Raw genomic sequence first — 18,594 nt, 5'->3', positions numbered from 1 at the left:
TACTGACACTTTACTGAACGATAAACACTTCTTAGTTAAGAGAAAAAACCTTGGATATGGAAACGCTACTGACCATTGTTTTATTAAGATCATTAAGAATGTTTCTGAGTTCATTCTCTTTGGCTGATGACCCAGAACGCGATGGAAATTTGACCAACGCGACCAGTGAACACTTACCAACTTCTCAATTCTTAAAAGCCCTTCCTTGAATGGTAAGAGTTTCTCTACATAAAAATAAGAAGAATATCCTTTTATTCATCTATGGAGAGCCACCTGGCTTTATGTCCATAAGGGGAAGAGCTACTACTATGTACTAAGAAAATCCCCTACTTCAGTTATTGAAGCCAAAAAATACCAGTAACTAACTGCTCTGCTCTCTTAACACTCATTTAGACATTCATCAGATTGCCCCTTATTGAGAAGAAAATTAATCACTTCAGGTCACAAAACACACAGTATAAAATATGAACGTTTCTCCCTACAAGAAAAATATGATACAGTCTATTAGGGAGCATTTGAATAGATGATCTTAAAGAGCAATTTAAAAATAACCTATTGCTATAGCAGTGTTTTAACATAGGTATGCTTTCACTTTACATAGAAACCATTCCACATGACAAATTTATTAACAAGTTCATTTTGCCCATGGGAAGAACTTAAAAGAATGAGAAGTTTTTCATTTTGTAGAAAATGTCTTTTGATGATCTTCAGCTTTTATTTTGTTATGAAAAACAACTAAATCATATATGTCGGTTAAAAAAAGTCTGTAGAATAACTGCAAAGGATAGGTCCCAAGAGTGGTTATTTCTGGTGAGCGATATGCTCAGCTTTCAACTGGTGCAATTCACTAAATCCATTAGTCAAGCAGAAATCCCGGGTCCTACTACGTTAACAAAAGTACTATCATTGGAAGATTTTATCTTTTTCCCTCTTTAAAACGGCAAATCAAGGTTTAAGAAACTTTATATAGTGACTCAGGTCTTCGAGGAGTTAAAGTTGTCCCCAGATAATTTTCAGGCATAGGGAAGGGAAGTTATCTACTCAGAATCCACTCGTACCTCATCTGCAAAGAGAATGGTGCCAAAATATATTTGAGGGAAGACCTGCATAGAAACCCTTATCAACGCAAATCTAAGGATAATCTGTAATTAAAATCCAACAGGATCAAGGGCTTGGTAGATAATGATGAGAATTCAACAGCCAGGTGATCTTGGAACTTAAAAAGCAATACCTTATCAAAATAACAAAGAAAAAAAGGTATACATTTATATCCAGGAGGTGGCAGAAATCTACACCAAAGGCAAAAGCAAATAGTTGCTACGCAACTCCTTTCAGAAGACCTTCCCAGATTTCCAAATGCCGAATACGTTCTTGTTGACATGTGAAATCAGGCGTATAGTAATTTTGATGTCTAAGAAGAATTCAGTTGAAATTAAGACCAATTCCTTCTGCTACCTTCCTCAATTGTCTTCATTAAGCTCAAGACAAAAGTGGGGAGGTCTCCTATGTGCAATCCAAAAGAAACGAGTGTTTTCTAAGAGAGAGGGATGAATGGAGGTGCCAAAGTGAAACTTCGTAAATCCTTATAAAAAAAAAAAAAAAAGACTTCCCCAGTTTGAGGATCTGGATTTGCTGCACTAGGGCTTTTTTCTTTTTTTGGCTTATCAATTTACACTCTTCTGCAAAAAATCTCTCGAGTATCAGCTAACACTATTCAGAGCTGGTGACAGGTGTGTCAGCATCTCCAGGAGCACACCCCTTTCTGCCGGTGAGAGGGAGCCACCCCTGAAGAGGACGGAGGAATTCGAAATTCACAGGCAAGAAAGGGAAAGAACTAATGGCTACACACTGACTCATTCTACTATATGAAAAATGAGTATCTCAGGGTTTGGTTTGTTTTCTAATCTAATGAGAGCATTCTACATTCTAGTTCTTACCTCCTAGCTTATCAAAGTATTTTTCAGTTCCATTAAATGCAAAAATGATGGCTCCCCTGGTGGCGCAGTGGTTGAGAGTCCGCCTGCCGATGCGGGGGACGCAGGTTCATGCCCCGGTCCGGGAGGATCCCACATGCCGCGGAGCGGCTGGGCCCGTGAGCCACGGCCGCTGGGCACGCGCGTCCGGAGCCTGTGCTCCGCAACGGGAGAGGCCACAACAGTGAGAGGCCCGCGTACCGCAAAAAAAAAAAAAAAAAAAAAAAAAAAATGCAAAAATGATTAATCACGGGGATAGCATTAGGTCACATGGCTTCATGAAACTTTCATCCTGAGTACCATATTTCTAGACTGGAGCCCTGCTGTGATGCTAATTACACCGTCACCGTTCTGTAGACTAAGTGTCCAGTGGTATAGTCTGGAGAAAGCCTGCTATACGTACGTGTCATATACATTCAGCAGCCAATTGAGACACATATCCACGCAGAGAGGGACGTTGACCAGATTGTTGTGCTCTTGCTGCAGGCGATCATAAACAGTGGTCAAACAATTAATGATCTGCAGGATGTCCATGGGCTGGTCATTTTGCTTGAGGTTGTGCTGGTCCAGGGCGTCGCATGCAGCTGACAGGCTCAGGAGATCCACTGCAAGAGCCACATAAAATCACAGGTGATTCAAGGGGGAAAAGCCTTCTTTCACTGTTTTCCTTTTTGACAATCCTGGTAGGATTGGCTTGTACCCGTTAGTAAACAGCAAACCCGAACCCTACCCTCTTTTATTAAAGGGTTTTCTTTTCACCCCTCAGCTCTAAGTTTGGTAAGTGTGATGAGTACTCAAGCTCTGAGACTGTCCTTAACTCCCACTGGCACTGGGTGAAGATGTGGATGAAGAGACAGTTCCCATTCCTAAACTATTAGGAAATATTTGAGCGTTAAGGGGACCTAGAGTGTTCTACAGGAACACAGTCATTTCCACCTGAATTAGAAAGAAAAAAAACTGTTTTCCTAGAGATTTTCGAAGAGTTTCTGAGAATACCTTCTCGTATTAGTACTAGAGAAGGTCAGTTTGATTAATCTGCATGGTTAGGGTTGTGTAAACTCTTATTTCCAGCTATGCATTTATAATCGTTAAGCGTTTTCCTCCTTGAAATACCAGTCACCTCCTAATCTCTCTGCTACATTAACACGAGGTGAAAAAATAATCAACTTCACTAAAATTTTCTATAGGCAAACTAAAATAAATGCATCAGCTATCCAGTTTTCAGATACAAGGCTCACTTATTTCTCCTCTCACCTTCAAATTATAGTCTACAACGTACTTTTCAAGTCCGCTAAGAACTTTATAAGTTTTTTTGGGGGGGTGGAGGTTCCCGTGATCTGAGGTGGTATTTAATCATATACTGAAAGACAAACATTTATCAAAAGTGAAGCCTCTACAAGGCTCACTTATTGCTCCTCTCACCTTCAAATTACAGTCTACAACGTACTTTTCAAGTCCGCTAAGAGCTTTATAAGTTTTTTTGGGGGGGGTGGAGGTTCTGAGGTGGTATTTAATCATATACTGAAAGACAAACATTTATCAAAAGTGAAGCCTCAACACTGCCCAACATCAGCAAATCGTAAGGTTTACTCCCAAGTGTCACAGAAAGATGCTTTTCTGTAAAGCCAATTTATTAGCCAAATTGGAAACGGAACAACATTGCTTTTATAACACCTTATACATCCAAGCTCTGATCTGAATTCTCAGTCCTTTGAGAGTAAGAATCAATGGTAATTAAGTAAATCCCTCACATATGGGGGGGAGGCAACACAATTATAAATGTAACTGCAGATAAACACCACCATCCCCATCAGTAAACAGCTTGCCCCGAACTAAACAGATGCAAATTTAAGGCTTTAAAGCATTTTACTTGTTACTATTTGTGGCTACTTCTAATTAAATGCTAAGGACGAACCCCAAAAATGGTGGTTAATACCTGTGTAGGTTAATACCTCTGTAGTGCATGTTTTCCTCTTTTCAGAAAGGAAAATAGTAACCTTTTGAAGTTTCCCTGGAAGCATGAAGGAGACCTGGGGTGGAAGCAGGAGGTTTTTTTTTTTCCTTTGTCTTTTCTCCCAGTGAGTAAACCTCTCTGTTTCCATGGACCAGTTTTCTTAAAATACCCTGGCCAGCACTCATCCTATCAAAGCCAAGCCCCCACTCCTTTTGCTTAAAAATACTCGAAAGATAAAGGAATGACCTCTTTACATTGAAGCCAAGACTTTGTTTCAAGTGGCAGAAAGGAATGTAACTTGATTTGAAAGGGAGGTAGGAAGGAAAAAGAATAAAGAATTTAAAAACATAACAACACAAGTGGGCAGGGGGACAGGAGGAGGGGAAGGCCGAGTGGGGACTGTATGGGAGACCAGAGAGACATGCAGAGACAGAAGACTCCAACTTTCAATCCTCTCTGCTGTGTGCCTGACTTTCTCTGACGACACGTTTTCAGGTGTAGGTAATGAGAACGTTTAGGGATGCAGCACCCCATCTACATTAGCAGAAGAGAGGAGCAGATTTCCTCCAAACGCCAATATTCCCAACGTGTTTCTTTATATATTGAAGGAAGTGACGGGTGGTTTGAAGTTTTTCTAGTATTTCCTTTCTGTTACTTTGCTGTAATCATTATACATTTTTTGCTTTATATCCAAGGATAGGAGAACCAACAAGTGAGAATTCTTAGATTCACTTTTGTATGAAGAGTCTAATTTCCCCGTGTGATGGAAACAAATAACCAACAGCAAAATGGCATGAATTTGTTATTGGGCCTACTCTCCTCTCCGTACAGGTGAATGGGTAACACACAGAATAGGAAATTGGGAGCATAAATAGCTCCAGAGGGGCGCAAAGCAATTGCTCTGAAATAACAGGAGCGGGAGGTGACATAGTTGGGAGAGAAATACTGTGCAGTGCGCTCTGCTAAAACCAAATGTGATTAAACACAAGAATGGTCCATCACAGAAGACTGGAGAGCTCATCTTCCCAAAACAAACATATCAAACAGAATTTCACTCTCGTGCCACCATTTGTAAAAGACTCCTATTTAGGTGTATATAGCCGATACTATGGACTTGAAAAGAGGTGAGAAAATCAATAGGGACGATGTCATTGCCCCACAAACATACACTTAACTGTTCAAGACGAGCATCTTAAAGAATACATTGCGATTCTTTGATGAAACATTAAGCATAATGATTAGCTGCTTCTGGAAGCCTCAACAAGCGACCAGCAGACACAATTTTGTAAAACAACCCTTTTACCTCAAGCTAGGAATTTCCATTTAGGAGAAAATCTCTCTCTCCTTCAGTGTATTCACTAGGGAATACATTTTAAAGCTATATAAAAACCCAAGTATGTTCTAATAGACCCTCTCTTTCAAAAATTATTTTGACAGTAGAAGATGCTATAGGTTTTGACGCCACTGAAGAAGAGAGAGCATGTGGTGGTGCCCCTCATGCATCAGGGGTGTGGGATGAAAGAGGGGGGACAAGACAAAAAACGACCGGCTCTCCAGGACCCTCTCTGCTAAGCACGAAAAGCAGGAAAGGGAGATGGGATGGGATGGGGTGAATGATTCTCGAGGTGCTGGGTGTGCCTACTCATCCTCTCGACATCCCAGGTTCAAAGGCTAACTCTGTTCTTTTCCTCATACGCCACAAGTGAGGGGCTCAGATGGATTTTTTTTTTTTTTTTTTTTTTTTTTTTTGGTCTCTTACAGAATCCTAGGCTTTGAGAACTCAAAAGCACCTTCAGAATCGTTTTGCAGTCGGGAAAACTGAGACTGGACGGGAGGAGACCTGCTCTGGGTATTACGGCAGGACACACGGAGGTATGTACTGAAAAGCAGAAAGGCGGGCGGCAGAAGGTGTCCTTACAGGCTGTACAGAAAAAGAAAACCACCCCGCATTCTCTACTAGCAATAATACTGGGAGAAAAAAGAAGCACCAAAATGTTGGCTAGAATAAGCCCGATGGTGCCCACACAACCCCGGGCTCATCCCATGGGTCAACCTGGATACCCCAGGTTAACAATATAAACAAGCCTGTAACCTAATTAGTACAGACACAGACAGGGGCGGGCGGCTAAGGGTGGGATAACTCCTATGTGTCTGCTGACTTTTTGGCCCAGGCAGCAGAAGGCGTCTGCGGAAAGAGGAGGCTGTTGTGGACATCACATCATTCTACAGGCAGCTTACACTTCAGGCTGAAGGACCTTCCAAGCAAATCTTTGCCCAGAAAGAAAGTCAAGCACTTTGCTGTAGTTATCTTTGCTGTGAGGGTTAACTCCAGAGGTGCTGAAGTTGGCAAGAGAGGTTTTGCTAAAACAGCCACACAAGGTAGACCCTCTGATCAAAGCAAGGAAAAGAAGTGACTCAGTGTGTTTATGGGTAGCCATGAGTTAGAGGTTATCACAGTTGTTTGCTGCTAGCAATAACATTAGGCATTTTGACCTGGTCTCAGGGAGGCCACTGGGTTCGGGACTGGCTACGTAAGAAGACGTCCAGATTACCAGCAGCTAAACGCAATCCTGGCTGAGACTCCAATTAGTGCTCCCTGGTTTCTAAAGTGGTGTGCGCTCACATTGGTGGCTCTTGCTCCAAGAGACAAAGTGCGTCCTGCTGTGGCCCCGGTACAGAGAGGGCACTTGGAGCTTGCACTTGGCCCCTCCAGACCCCATGCTGGAAGGCATCCTGTGGCTGTGGCGCATATCCTTGTTTTAATGCTGTTGCTGTACTGCAGGCTTTTCCTTTCTACAGTCAGGAACTGTAGATTTGTAAGGACTGTCATCTGGGTTCTGTGAGTCCTCGTCAGCTATTGAGCCTAACTATCATCCCCGGAGCGATCGGTGCCAGAACGGAGATTGTTCAGAAGACCCCAACTCATTCTTAGCTGAAAATACGGGGAAGGCATTATTTTAAAAGGAAAAAAAGATGATTCTAATAAAAGGGATGAAAATAAACCACTGATGCTAGTTGCCAAGCTACCCTTGGTTTGAAGTAGCGCAGGCTTTGAAATTCGTTATCAGTAATACAACTTTCTACTGGAAACTGGAAATGGTAGAACCTGAACTCCAGGAGCTAACGGAATGGATTAGAAGGGGATAGCAAACGGATGGTAAGTCTGCTAAAAATTCAATTCCTTGGTTGCAGGAGCAAAAGCTCAAATAAGTTCAGAACCTTCTTCCATTGAGCTTCACCCTCTCTGGCCTGCAGGTAGAGTTCCAACTAAAGGAACCTGGGAACTAGCACTTTTTGATAAATGGGCGACACCTGAGAGACCAATTACAATTAAAAAGATAATTCAAGTGGGGGAACTTACAGGTGTTCCCGACTTTACCACAATTTTCTTTTTCAGTGCCATACTAGTAGTCCCTGGACTGGGGCTACAATTAAGAGTCTCAAAGGCTGGTAATATCCCCAAACAATACCTTACCTAGTTGAAAGGTAAGTGCAAGAATTCCACAGGGACTGACGGACTGGATTACCCCTTTCTCACACCTCGCCTAACTGGGGCTGACCGTCACACATGTTTTGTTGCCTAGTGGACAGGACAGTCCCATTTTTTCTGTATGGAACCAATGTGACCCCTTATCAAAAATTGGGAAGAGAAGGGGAAGGCAAAGGGGAAGCCCAGGCATGTCTTATCTTGCTACCAGCTAAATATGGACTAGTCCACTGGCTGAACCCAGGGGATACACTCTTTGTTGGGGGAGAGAGTTTGGATGAAAATTTAGCAATAAGGAAGAAAGATAAGATTGCTGCCGAAGGGAAGAAAGCCACCAAATGCGTGTTAAAAAGGGAAAATCTAACATAATGCTGGTGCCCAGAAAGAGGCTTAAAATAAGAGAATAACATGCTCCCTTGGCTACGACTCAGATGCCCTTTTAAAAAGCCAAGAACTGAGCGGGACAGCTGGCCAATCTATCGAACACACTGGGTGAAGAGGTGGGAGTCCTGACTGTGACCAGACTCCATGGAGCGGTATTAAAGTGGTTATGGCTTTTGGCGCTTGTTTCACAGGATACATCTGTCATTAAGCACCTCCTCTGGAAAGTACCCTGTGGGAATATTTACCCAGTCATATCTGGAGAACACTGATTTATAATAATCTGAATGAACACGGCATGGTCATTAATTGTGATGATGAAGGATTACAAAAGGTATTGGGTATGTGGTAGAAAGTTTATATGGTATATGCCTCATATGTCACAATATTCTGTGTTTAAAAAAAAAAAAAAGGCTAGTGTTAGTGTGTGAGGAAAGCTACAAATCGGGATGCTTGTATCATTGAGGAAAAGCTAAGTTGAATTTGGTGGGCCCACTTCCCTGAGACTGAAAAGCCAGAAATCTGCTGTGGACGGCTATAGATATTTCTGTGGCATACCCGAACCAAAGTTCACTTAGGAGTGACTACTATTCCTATGACGTTTGCCCGGGAGACTCAACATTTCTGTATCTCAATTGTATTTCCTATAGTAAAGACGTTAGTACACATTGGCAACAACATGTCTGGTGGACCAAAGAGCATGGGACTGCTTGAAATAAAAGAATCTTAGGAGAATTAGGAGCTGGGCGAGGACCACCTGGCAAGGTAGAATTTGCTTTGAGTGAGAAAAGAGAAACCGATGGAAAAGACCGCCTAGTGCAAAAAGAACACATCAAGGGAATCCAATTCCAGGAGAAAAGAGGATATCAACTAGAAATGGAACCAACGATAACCCGAGAATGGAACCTACAAGGTCCTCCTTAGCAGCCTCAGCAGCACGACTGAGAACCCACCCTCCTTTCCCTTAGCGAGCAACTCGTGGGTACTGGACACATTTCGAACAGGACTACACTGCTCCCCCTGGGAGAGAGATGCCTCCTGTTACCGGACCCCTCTCTTGGGGCACCGATACCCATCAAACCATGTAAGTGGAGAAAACGAGTCTGCCTGCATCCTCAAGATGTTTTGAATTCTGAAATAACAGAGACCTGGCCTCCAACCTACGTGAAAAATAATATAATGGTATACGGGAAAAGGAGATTTTTGCGGGGAAGGGACAAATAATTACACTGGCCCCTCGGGTCCCCTTGCTGTTGAGGTAGCTGGTGGCTGTGGAGGCAATACTGTAACCCTGTTGCCTTCTTGTAATCTTTGCCTGTAAGAGACTGTAGATTTGTAAGCAATGTTACCGTGGGTCCTGTGAGCCTTCTTTAGTGACCAAACGCTATCCGATGCCACCTTTCAGTGCAAGCGCAAAAGGTGAGGTGCGTGTACCAAGAAGGGAGCCCCTTTTTTTTTTACCTGGTATGGCATGGTAAGGATGAGTCTGGCCATGGTGCCTCTATTCAGACAACTCCAGGCTGTACAAAATTTCTCTACTGTGTGATTTAGTTGCTGAACAGAAGCAAATTGTTCTATACTTCTTGTTTGCAGAATATCTGTCACATTTATCAACTGCAGTATATTTAGCCCTATGGTTTGGGCTCTCTCCAACCCACCACACACTAATAAACTAAATACATGGGCTTTGTTAAGTGCATTTTTATTTCTGCTCTTAGAAGTTGGCTATATTTTTAATTTTAGAAGCTGCAAACCTATAGGATGTTCATGAGAACTACAGCCGGAGAAGGAAAAAGCTTAGATTATCTTCTTCATAACTTTCAGTGGGGTATCAGCCACATGAACCGGCTTATAAATCCTTCTTACCCAGATTTCCTCTTTGTCTCTGCTTTTCTGTCGCGTTTAATTTTCATTCACAGTGCCTTGAAAGGCAGTATGGAGTCATGCAACATTAAACGGATTACAAACTGGGGACATTACAGGCCAATGGTGATGCTCTAGACTTAAATCGCAAATCCTCTATAGTGGATAAAACTGTGGTATTCAGGTTTCTGCAGTGCTGAAGCTTCGATAGTGAAGTGAAAAAAGTGAAAAAGACCAAGTGCTTAGCGGCGGTAGCATGGCATATTTTCTAAGGCATCTGTAATTCAAACTCTTTACTGGCATCAGGAAATCTCTGAGATAACGTCATTAATTTTCATTAAAGTAAGAGTTAGTGGACACGACCTTCAGTTGGAAAAGGTAGCCAGGACAAGTTCTGTTTGTCTGTACCACAGACAATAGCTCTTTATCATGGCTTTACAGGCACAGAAATGACAAAAAGGCCGGAGCAAATCTAAAATTAAGAGGAAATTCTGAAATCACTTACTGAACAGTTGGTTAAGTAATGTGACCACGCATGTTTTCAATAATAAAAGGATAGGTGAACTCTTCATTCTATATTCATACTACACGTGGAAGCCTCCCACCATTCTTGAGAATCGAGTACTTAATTCAGATAGATACACCCTGATTTTGCTGTACCTAAACCTTTTTCAAATATGAGCAAAGTCATGCTTAGAAAGGAAATGCTGAGATTTCAAATCTGTTTAAAAGTGAAAATTCTACAGGCTACATTCAGAGCTTAGCTTTATTACAAGGCTGTAAGTGCCCATGGCCAAAATGTTTTATAATATCAAATGCCCCTGTTTTTCCAACGTTTATTGGAAATGTTAACATACACTGAAATAATAGACAATGAGACACATATGTGAAGAGAAAGAGTTTTTAACAGGAGGAGAACTGAATGATGCCTAAATCCAAGGTCAAAAGGAACACTATGGAAAGGGGTCTTCCAATGCAGTCCGTTTGGAGGCTTTTTCATAGTATAACCTGGAACAGCTGATTATCTCTTCTGAACTTTTTGTATCTCACTTTTACGTCTCTCTGTGTACTATAGCACGTTTCATAACTGCCCCTTTCTCAATGGAAGGCACGGCCTCTGGGATGGGGTGGGGACAGAAGAAGAAGAAGAGGCAGAAGACCTTCTCCATCCAGCCTTCTGACTCCACTCCATCTCAAACTGCCTCTTTCCGGCTCTGGTACATTAACAGGTGCCTAAGGAAATCCTAGGCCTGGGGAGTCCTTTAAAAACCACTTGGCAGCTACAGAGCTGAAAAATGACAGCTTCAGACTATAAGCGATACGGAAATGGAAGCCTGAATTTACTTTCATTCATGCATCAGTTCCTTGAAAACAGATGAAGCCCTTCCCTGCGCCAGGCTTCGTGCTCAGCATTGGAGAGACCAAGATAAGGAGGAAAAGCCTACTCTCTCCTTCCAAATAATTTCCCTTCTAGGCCATTTCTTCTCCATCTCCACGTAGAAAACCACACACGAGCCAACACCAGTTGACTATCTTACTGCTAGCCTCTGCAGACCCCCTGCATCAGACGCCTTCATTGCTGAAGATTTGGTAGCCAGGGGTCACAGCCCTCTGCTCTTCCCCAGTTCTGGCCCAATTCGGGGTGATTTCAACCTTGGCAGCGAGGACTCATGCATCACTCTAGCCTCTCAGTTCATTAGCTTCCTATTTCATCTCCATGGAAATTCACATCTAGCCCGCCTCTGCCGCCCACGCAAATGGTCATATCCTAGACCTAGCCAGCCAAACTGTTCCGCTTCTGAAATAACGTTTAGCTTTGCTGCTGTCTGACCACAACTTCTTGGCTTTCCAGTCACTTCCGCACAATCTCTTCCTCTACCTCCCTGAACACTTGGCCTCTCGATCCCTCTACCTCCTAATTACCAGCTTCCACCCAAATTCACAGCCTCTCCTACCCCATGCAGACTCGACGGACAGCACTCCAACCACTTAACCACTCTTTGGCCCAAATCCCTACTTCACTTGCCCGGCTGGCCTCTGCCCACCTGGGACAGAACCATCCGGTGCTTGACTACTGGCTGTGCCTGGAGAAACACCCCTGCGGATTGGTGCTGTCGTAAACCGCTCAGCAGACTCTGCGCTCCACGATGCTGCTTCTCAAAATAGCCCTCCCTTTCTCCACAGAGGTTAAGGCCAACCTCGACTCTATGCCCTTCTGCCATTAGCTGCAGCACAGGACCTCTCCTCCACCTTCACACAAAAAACAGAGCCCTCCCCGCGGGCATCCCTCGCCCGCTTCCCACTAGGCCTCCTTAGTTACCTAGCCCGGCCCAGATCCTTTCCTCAGCCCCACTCCTTACAGTGGAGGAGAGGCGTCCCCTTTCTTCTCTTGGCCTCCGGATTACCTTCCCCTCTCCTCTGAGAATTCACATGTTTTAGCGTCTCCTGAGCCAGCAACTACAATTTTGTCCCCGCTTCTCATATTCACTTCAACAGACTCAAGCGTCTCTCAACCTATGTGCACATGCACTCCATTAACTCCTCAGCCCCTTCCAGCTAACTACCGCCCGTCTCCCCTCCCCTTCACAACTAAATTTCTCCAAGAATCGTCTCAACTGTCTTCACATCCCCACTTTTGCTTTACTTTGAAGCCCACTTCACCACCTCCACCGTGCCTCTAAAACCTCACCAAAGTTACTAAGGACCTCCTTGTTGCTGAATCCAACGGACACTTTTGCCAACCTCATCCTGACCTCCCAGCAACGCCTGACCCCGGTGGCAGGCCCCTTCTTTCTGCCCATGCAGTATGTACCACTATACCTTCTTTGAGTCCTCCTTTGCGGTCCCCTCTGTACCTTGTTCGCCCCCTGTCCTAAATCCTGTTTTCTTGTTCCTTTACACTCCCCGAGCATCTGCACGCTTATGATTCCTAAACATTGCCCGTATGTTTCCCCTGAGCGCCACAGCTCTATGTTCAGCTCTGCCAAGGCACGTCCGCCACTCCCCCCAGGTGAGCACCTCAGTTATCTTCCTTGATTCCCCCTCACCTAAGCACATCAAACTCATCACTAAGCCCTATCCATTCCACCTCGTATTTTTCAACTCTTTCCACTTATCTCCATTCCTCCTTTGCCAATTCAGGCCACCATACTGCTGGTTTAGACGACTGAAACTGCTCACCAAGTCTCTCCCCCAGCCGGTGTACACCACCGCCAGCGTGCAGGCTCTATTCCACAGCAGAGTCATCTTTCTAAATGACAATTCCATCGTGCCATCCCATTGCAAGGCTCCCCACTGACCTCTAAACTCTTTAAGTTTAAAAGGTCTTTCCCAATCTGCCTCCTGCTTCTCCTCCAGCCAAATATTTTACCACAGTCCCTCCCTGGAGCTCCTGTGCTTTAGCCGCAGTATTTTCAGTTCTTGACGGCATCTCTGGACCCCACGCCTCAGCACATGCTCTGCCTTCTGATGAGAACATTCTTTCTGGAGTGAGCTCTACTGACCCTTCTGGACTCACGTGTCATAGATACCACCTCTTCAAGCAAACCCCACAACTCATTGGTACCCATTCTTCCACTGTCACATGACTAAATATATGACTTTGAAACTGTCCCTTCACTTTTTCTCAGGGTGTCCATAAAGGCTTTTTGTGTGTGTGTGTGTGTGGTACGCGGGCCTCTCACTGTTGTGGCCTCTCCCGTTGCGGAGCACAGGCTCCGGACGCGCAGGCTCAGCAGCCATAGCTCACGGGCCCAGCCGCTCCACGGCATGTGGGATCCTCCCGGACCGGGGCACGAACCCGTGTCCCCTGCATCGGCAGGTGGACCCTCAACCACTGCGCCACCAGGGAAGCCCCATAAAGCCTTAATAGAGGTTTTTTTTTTTTTTTTTACAGATTGTAGATGTTCTTGATGATCTTATATACATACACCTATGTCTCTAGACTTATGGACACCCTGTATATCCCTCATTAGACTGTAAGTTCCACCAGGGTAGGGACTGTGCCTATCTGTTTCGTGGTCACATTAACAACATACATGGGCTCTCAAACAATATTATACCTGGTAACAGATATATAAACTATCTGATAAACAGACAGCATTGTATGACACTTTGGGAATTTTCCCCACTGATGTAAGTTATTTAGCAAAAGCAGAAAAACAATCTTGTCATCTTTCTTCTATGACAGTATTTATCTGAACATTAGCATTCAAGCTAAAAAACAATACACATCTGTGAACTCTGGTTTGGGTAAGGCAATCTGATGCTAATACTTCAAATATTCAATACATTTTATAAGAAGTAAAGGTAGAACAGGTGGAGATAATTCAAGTTCCATAAAGATAATTCTGGATGCCAACGCCATTAGTTAGAAAATAAAAATTACTGGTATCTCAGCAATTCAACATCAGTAGCTGAGCAATGGTGACAGGAATGATTCTAAACAATGTAACGAAGCAGTCTAGGTGAAAACTCAGCCAAAGATACCTTGAAAAAATGAATTCTATGTTACACCCGGACTTGAGAGAGCTATTTCTCCCCACTCCAATAGCAAATACTCCCAACCATTTTTTTTTAAACCAAAGAATAACTATCAAGTATTTCGAGCACTGGTTAATACTTACAGCAAAGGGCCTTCTGCAGTCTTCGGAGTTTCATGGCAGTCCTATAAGCCGAGAACCTGACATTATTCAGGTCAGCTGAAGAAAAAAGGGGGAAAACAAAGATCATTTGTTATTTTCTCAAAAGGCACAGATAAACTCCCAATGATTTGCCAACAACAACAAGAGGCCAGGGGGAAAAAGTCTCTTGTATATGCCCCAGTTTTGGAAAGGTGAATTTCTGTCAACGTGGGGAAAGGAAAAAAATGTCTTTTTGCCCTTTGACAATCAGGAAAGCTAAGTTCTGTGAGGGATGACAGTGGCATAGCCTGCAGGGAGCTCATATAGTCCTTGTGCCCAAGAGGGAAAAGAAGGACAGGTATTTCTTTTTTCTAGACTGTAATCTTGGTTCTATTGTAGTGAATCTTTGCTACACAAGGTGAAAGAGAACAGGGAAGAGTTCCCTGAAACAGCTATGAGAATTTAGCGAACTATCAAGCGGCAACATAACATGTTTTTCTGATTATCAAAGTTATACGTGCTCACTGTGGAAACCTTAGAAATTAAAGGAAAATATAAAATCAAGTAAACAAATCGTCCGTAATCCCATTACGCAAAGATATGCACTGTGAACATTTTGAATATTTCTTACCCAACATAGGCGTGTGTCTCTGTGTGTGAGATGTATTTTAAAATTTAATTGGCACCGTTAACCCTCATTCCAGGTTTAGGTCCACCTGATCCCACAGGTTCCTTCTATTTAACTATTTTGCATTTATCTAGAAAGTAACTAATTCAGTAAAGACAGGATAAAAGAGAGCTGGCTTAAGAAGAAGTTCACAAACTCACATGTGTGTACACACACACGTACTAACTGGAAGTTTTTGCTCGAAAGTTTGGGTGCAAGCTAAACATACAAAAATGATACTAGATGTCAACAAGAAGAGTTGCGAGTCCACATCAGAATGGATATTTGTTTCCGTACGTATTCTGTACTAATGAAGATACTGCTATTCTAAAAGAGATTAAAATAAGTAAAATAAAACTGGGACTAAAATAAACATTTAGCTTTATATTCTAAGGTGCAATCATTCTAATATTCTGCACGGATTAACAGCTCAACAATTTCTGCTACAGTGGTTTCTACTGTCACCTGTCTATCAAGCCCCAACTCACCTCACCTAGCAGAAATCTGTATTTAGATGATGCCCTCACTCAATTTTGCGTAAGCCCTGATATACGCCAAGATATATTTCTTTTCTTGCATTTTTGTGTATTTATGTTTCATAAACCCAGCTCCAAAAAGCTCCTGGAAGACAAGTACCCTGTCCCCGACTTCTGTCGTTATTTCCCGGTGACTTAACATACAACTGCTCTCTGAAAAAACAGGTCTAATACAGCTCAGGGACTGACCGACAAACTGAATGAATATGTGAACAAAAAAATGAAAAAAAGAAAAACTATACTGGCAAACGTGACTAACTGCCGTAATCAAACGGCACCCACAGAACCAGTTCTAACTGGAGGTTAAGAAAGGGAAATAATTTAATCCATATCCAAGCTGCTTGGGTCAACATTATTAGGTTGATGGCCTTTGCAGAGACCAAATATAACAACCTAAATTGAAATTAGGGGAAAGAAAAACAATGTCTGTAATTTACTTTAAATTATTCAATGTAAAAACCCAAAAGACTGACAATACTAAATGTTGGCAAGGATGTGGAGCAACTGGAACTCTCAGACACTGTTGGTGGCAATATAAAATAGTACGACTACTTCGGAAAACCAGGTTAGCAATTTCTCATGAAATCAAACATACATCTATCTTACGACCCAAAATTCGACTCCTAGATATTCAGCCAAAAGAAATAAAAACACGCCCACAAAAAGATGTGTACATGAATGCGCATAGTAGCTTTAATTCATAAGAGCCGAAAACTGGAAAGAAAACTAGAGTAGAATGAATAAACAAATTGTGGTGTAGTCACACAACAGGATACTACTCTGTAATAAAAAGGAACTAACTACTGATAAAGCAACATTGTGAGCTGATCTGAAAAACATTACCCTGGGTAAAAGTCAGGCACAAAGAGTAAAAAAAAAAAAAAAAAAAAAAAAAATACTGTTTGATTCCGCTTATGGGAAATTCTCGAAGAGGTAAATCTCACCTATACACTGACAGAAGGCAGATAGATGGTAGCCGGGAGCGGGGACGGGGTGGGTAACTAATTGAAAGGAACACAGTCGTATTTTTTAGGTGACTGAAATGTTATATATCTTGATTGATATGAAGGTTATTTGAGTGCATACGTCTGTCAAAAACTCAAACTGTACACTTAAAATGGGTACATTTTATTGTGTTTAAAGTATGCCTCAATAAAGTAGATTTTAAGAGTTAAAAAAACCCTCACAGGGACCGTACGATATGAAGTATGTGTGTGTTAGCTTAGCTACACTGCAGAGGCGGTCAGTCGTCTTAATCAGGAAAGCACACTCCAGGGGTGGTCGGCTAGCAATTAATCAAAAAGCCTCACTCCAGAGCCACCCCTGTTAAGTGCTTCAGCTATATTTAGCTCTCGTTACACCTAAAATCCTATTAATACACCTAGTATCCAAATTAATGTTGGATGGGCTTGTGTTGGTGATATTAGTGGTTTACAAGATACCAGGACTGTTGAAAAGGGTTTAGAATAGAAACATTCCCTGCCCTTACATTAACAGGGCGTGGGAAGAATCTAGCAGGCCCTCCACCTTTAAAAATGGTGCCCTAGGCCGGATTCCAAAATCTCCAGCTGTAGTTCCTTGGATTCTTGGTCAATTAGATGGCTGACAAAATCCTGCTGTTACAGCAGGGGTTTGCCAACTTGAGCGCACACCAGAATCACCTGGAGGGCTGGTTAAAAATACACATTCCCAAGCCCCATGCTCAGATGCTCTGATTCCGCGGCTCTGGAGAGGGCCTGAGGATCTGCATCTCTAACAGGTTTCTAGGTGCTCCTGAGGCTGCTGGTCCAGAGACCACACTTTGAGAACCGCTGTGTGAAGGACTGTGGCAGGTGTGGACTGTGAGGCTCTTCCGCCAAGCACTCAAAAAGGCGGGGCTGTGACTTCACTGTGCCTTGGACACAGGCTTTAAAATTGTTCTCTGCTCTGTGGCTAGTAAGTGTTCATATGTGACAGAGCTCGTTCTGAGACTTGCTTTCACTATACACCTGGCAGCCGAGATGTGGATAGGAAGGCAGCCCTCACCGATGTCTTAACCACGGATGGCTACCAACACATACCTGCCCCAGAGAACCTGGGCAGATCCTTTTGGCCCAAATTATGATTCGAGGACCAACAGCACCAGCACCTCTTTGGACCTTGTTAGGAATGCAGAATCTCAGGCCCCACCCAGCTCTAAGAATCAGCATGAACATTTTAACAAGATCCCCAGGTAATTCGTATGCGCCTTCAAGTACAATGGAGTCTTTAACTGTACATTTTAATACAGTTTCTTGTTCCATGTTGTTAAAGTGCAAGTATAAACTCTACAGAGACCTGTGTGGTCTATTGTTTTTGTCTTTCTACATTCCATTTTGTGGGCTTTTAGAGTATTTAATGACTATTGCAGTCAATTAGACCAAAAACTCACCTCTGGGATATATTTGTGGGTCTCTTGTTTATGATGAAGGCCAATAAAAGGTATTCAATAAGTTAAAAGTGTCTACTCTGTCCGATTTTCCTGGATCTATTCAGAATTCAGGACACATGGTCTAAATGAGGTCAGAAGCCCCATCCAATCCCCACCGTTCATATCAAGAATTGGCAAATTCCAGGAGCTTGAGATCCAAGTGGGAGAGGCAAGGATGATCTGATTCTTTCAGGGCGTGGTTCACGGTAGAATACTATCAGAGACAAGCATCTGGAACATTCCTGCTCTAGCAGTGCTCTCAGCTTCCCTGAAGCAGTACAAACGTTCTTCCCTTTCAAAGCCTCCTTAACTACGGCACATGCTACCTGGCGCTAATCCACTCGGACACCCTCTCAAGCATAGCCCCAAACACAATGCAGAGAACAAGACTTCTGCCACCAGTTTTCTATGTACCACAGTCCAACCAATTAGCAAACAGTGATTCAGGAAGACCAAAAGAAAGTAGCAGGGAAAATGTCTCGTTTTCAACATAATGCAACAGAAGCCATACAAATTTACATCCAGTAAGCATCAGTGAATTGCAACGGAGTTCTGGTGCCCTGAAAGTCCTACTCCAGAGGGTTAACCATCTGTGTTGTCTGAATCCGCCCTCTGGCTTACAGCTGGGAGAGAGAAGTCTCCGCAGCCTTGTGCAAATGTGT

The 18,594-nt window shown here is 43.1% G+C and overlaps 1 protein-coding gene across 7 annotated transcripts in view; it reads right to left on the bottom strand.

The window, feature by feature from the left end:
- DMD (dystrophin) overlaps positions 1 to 18,594 on the bottom strand; it is a 2,128,065-nt gene that overhangs the window by 100,278 nt on the left and 2,009,193 nt on the right. For all 7 annotated transcript variants that reach the window (XM_067723245.1, XM_067723244.1, XM_067723248.1 and 4 more), the window contains 2 exons: positions 14,284 to 14,358; positions 2,377 to 2,578 (listed from right to left, as the gene is read on the bottom strand). In XM_067723245.1, coding sequence (XP_067579346.1) covers positions 2,377 to 2,578; positions 14,284 to 14,358 — 277 coding nt within the window. The remainder of the gene's footprint in view (positions 1 to 2,376; positions 2,579 to 14,283; positions 14,359 to 18,594) is intronic.

This window comes from Pseudorca crassidens, chromosome X, assembly GCF_039906515.1.
Source record: "Pseudorca crassidens isolate mPseCra1 chromosome X, mPseCra1.hap1, whole genome shotgun sequence".
In the NCBI taxonomy this organism is placed as follows: Eukaryota; Metazoa; Chordata; class Mammalia; order Artiodactyla; family Delphinidae; genus Pseudorca; species Pseudorca crassidens.
The sequence above is the reverse complement of the archived record's forward strand: the minus strand, read 5'-3'. Positions and strand labels throughout refer to the sequence as shown.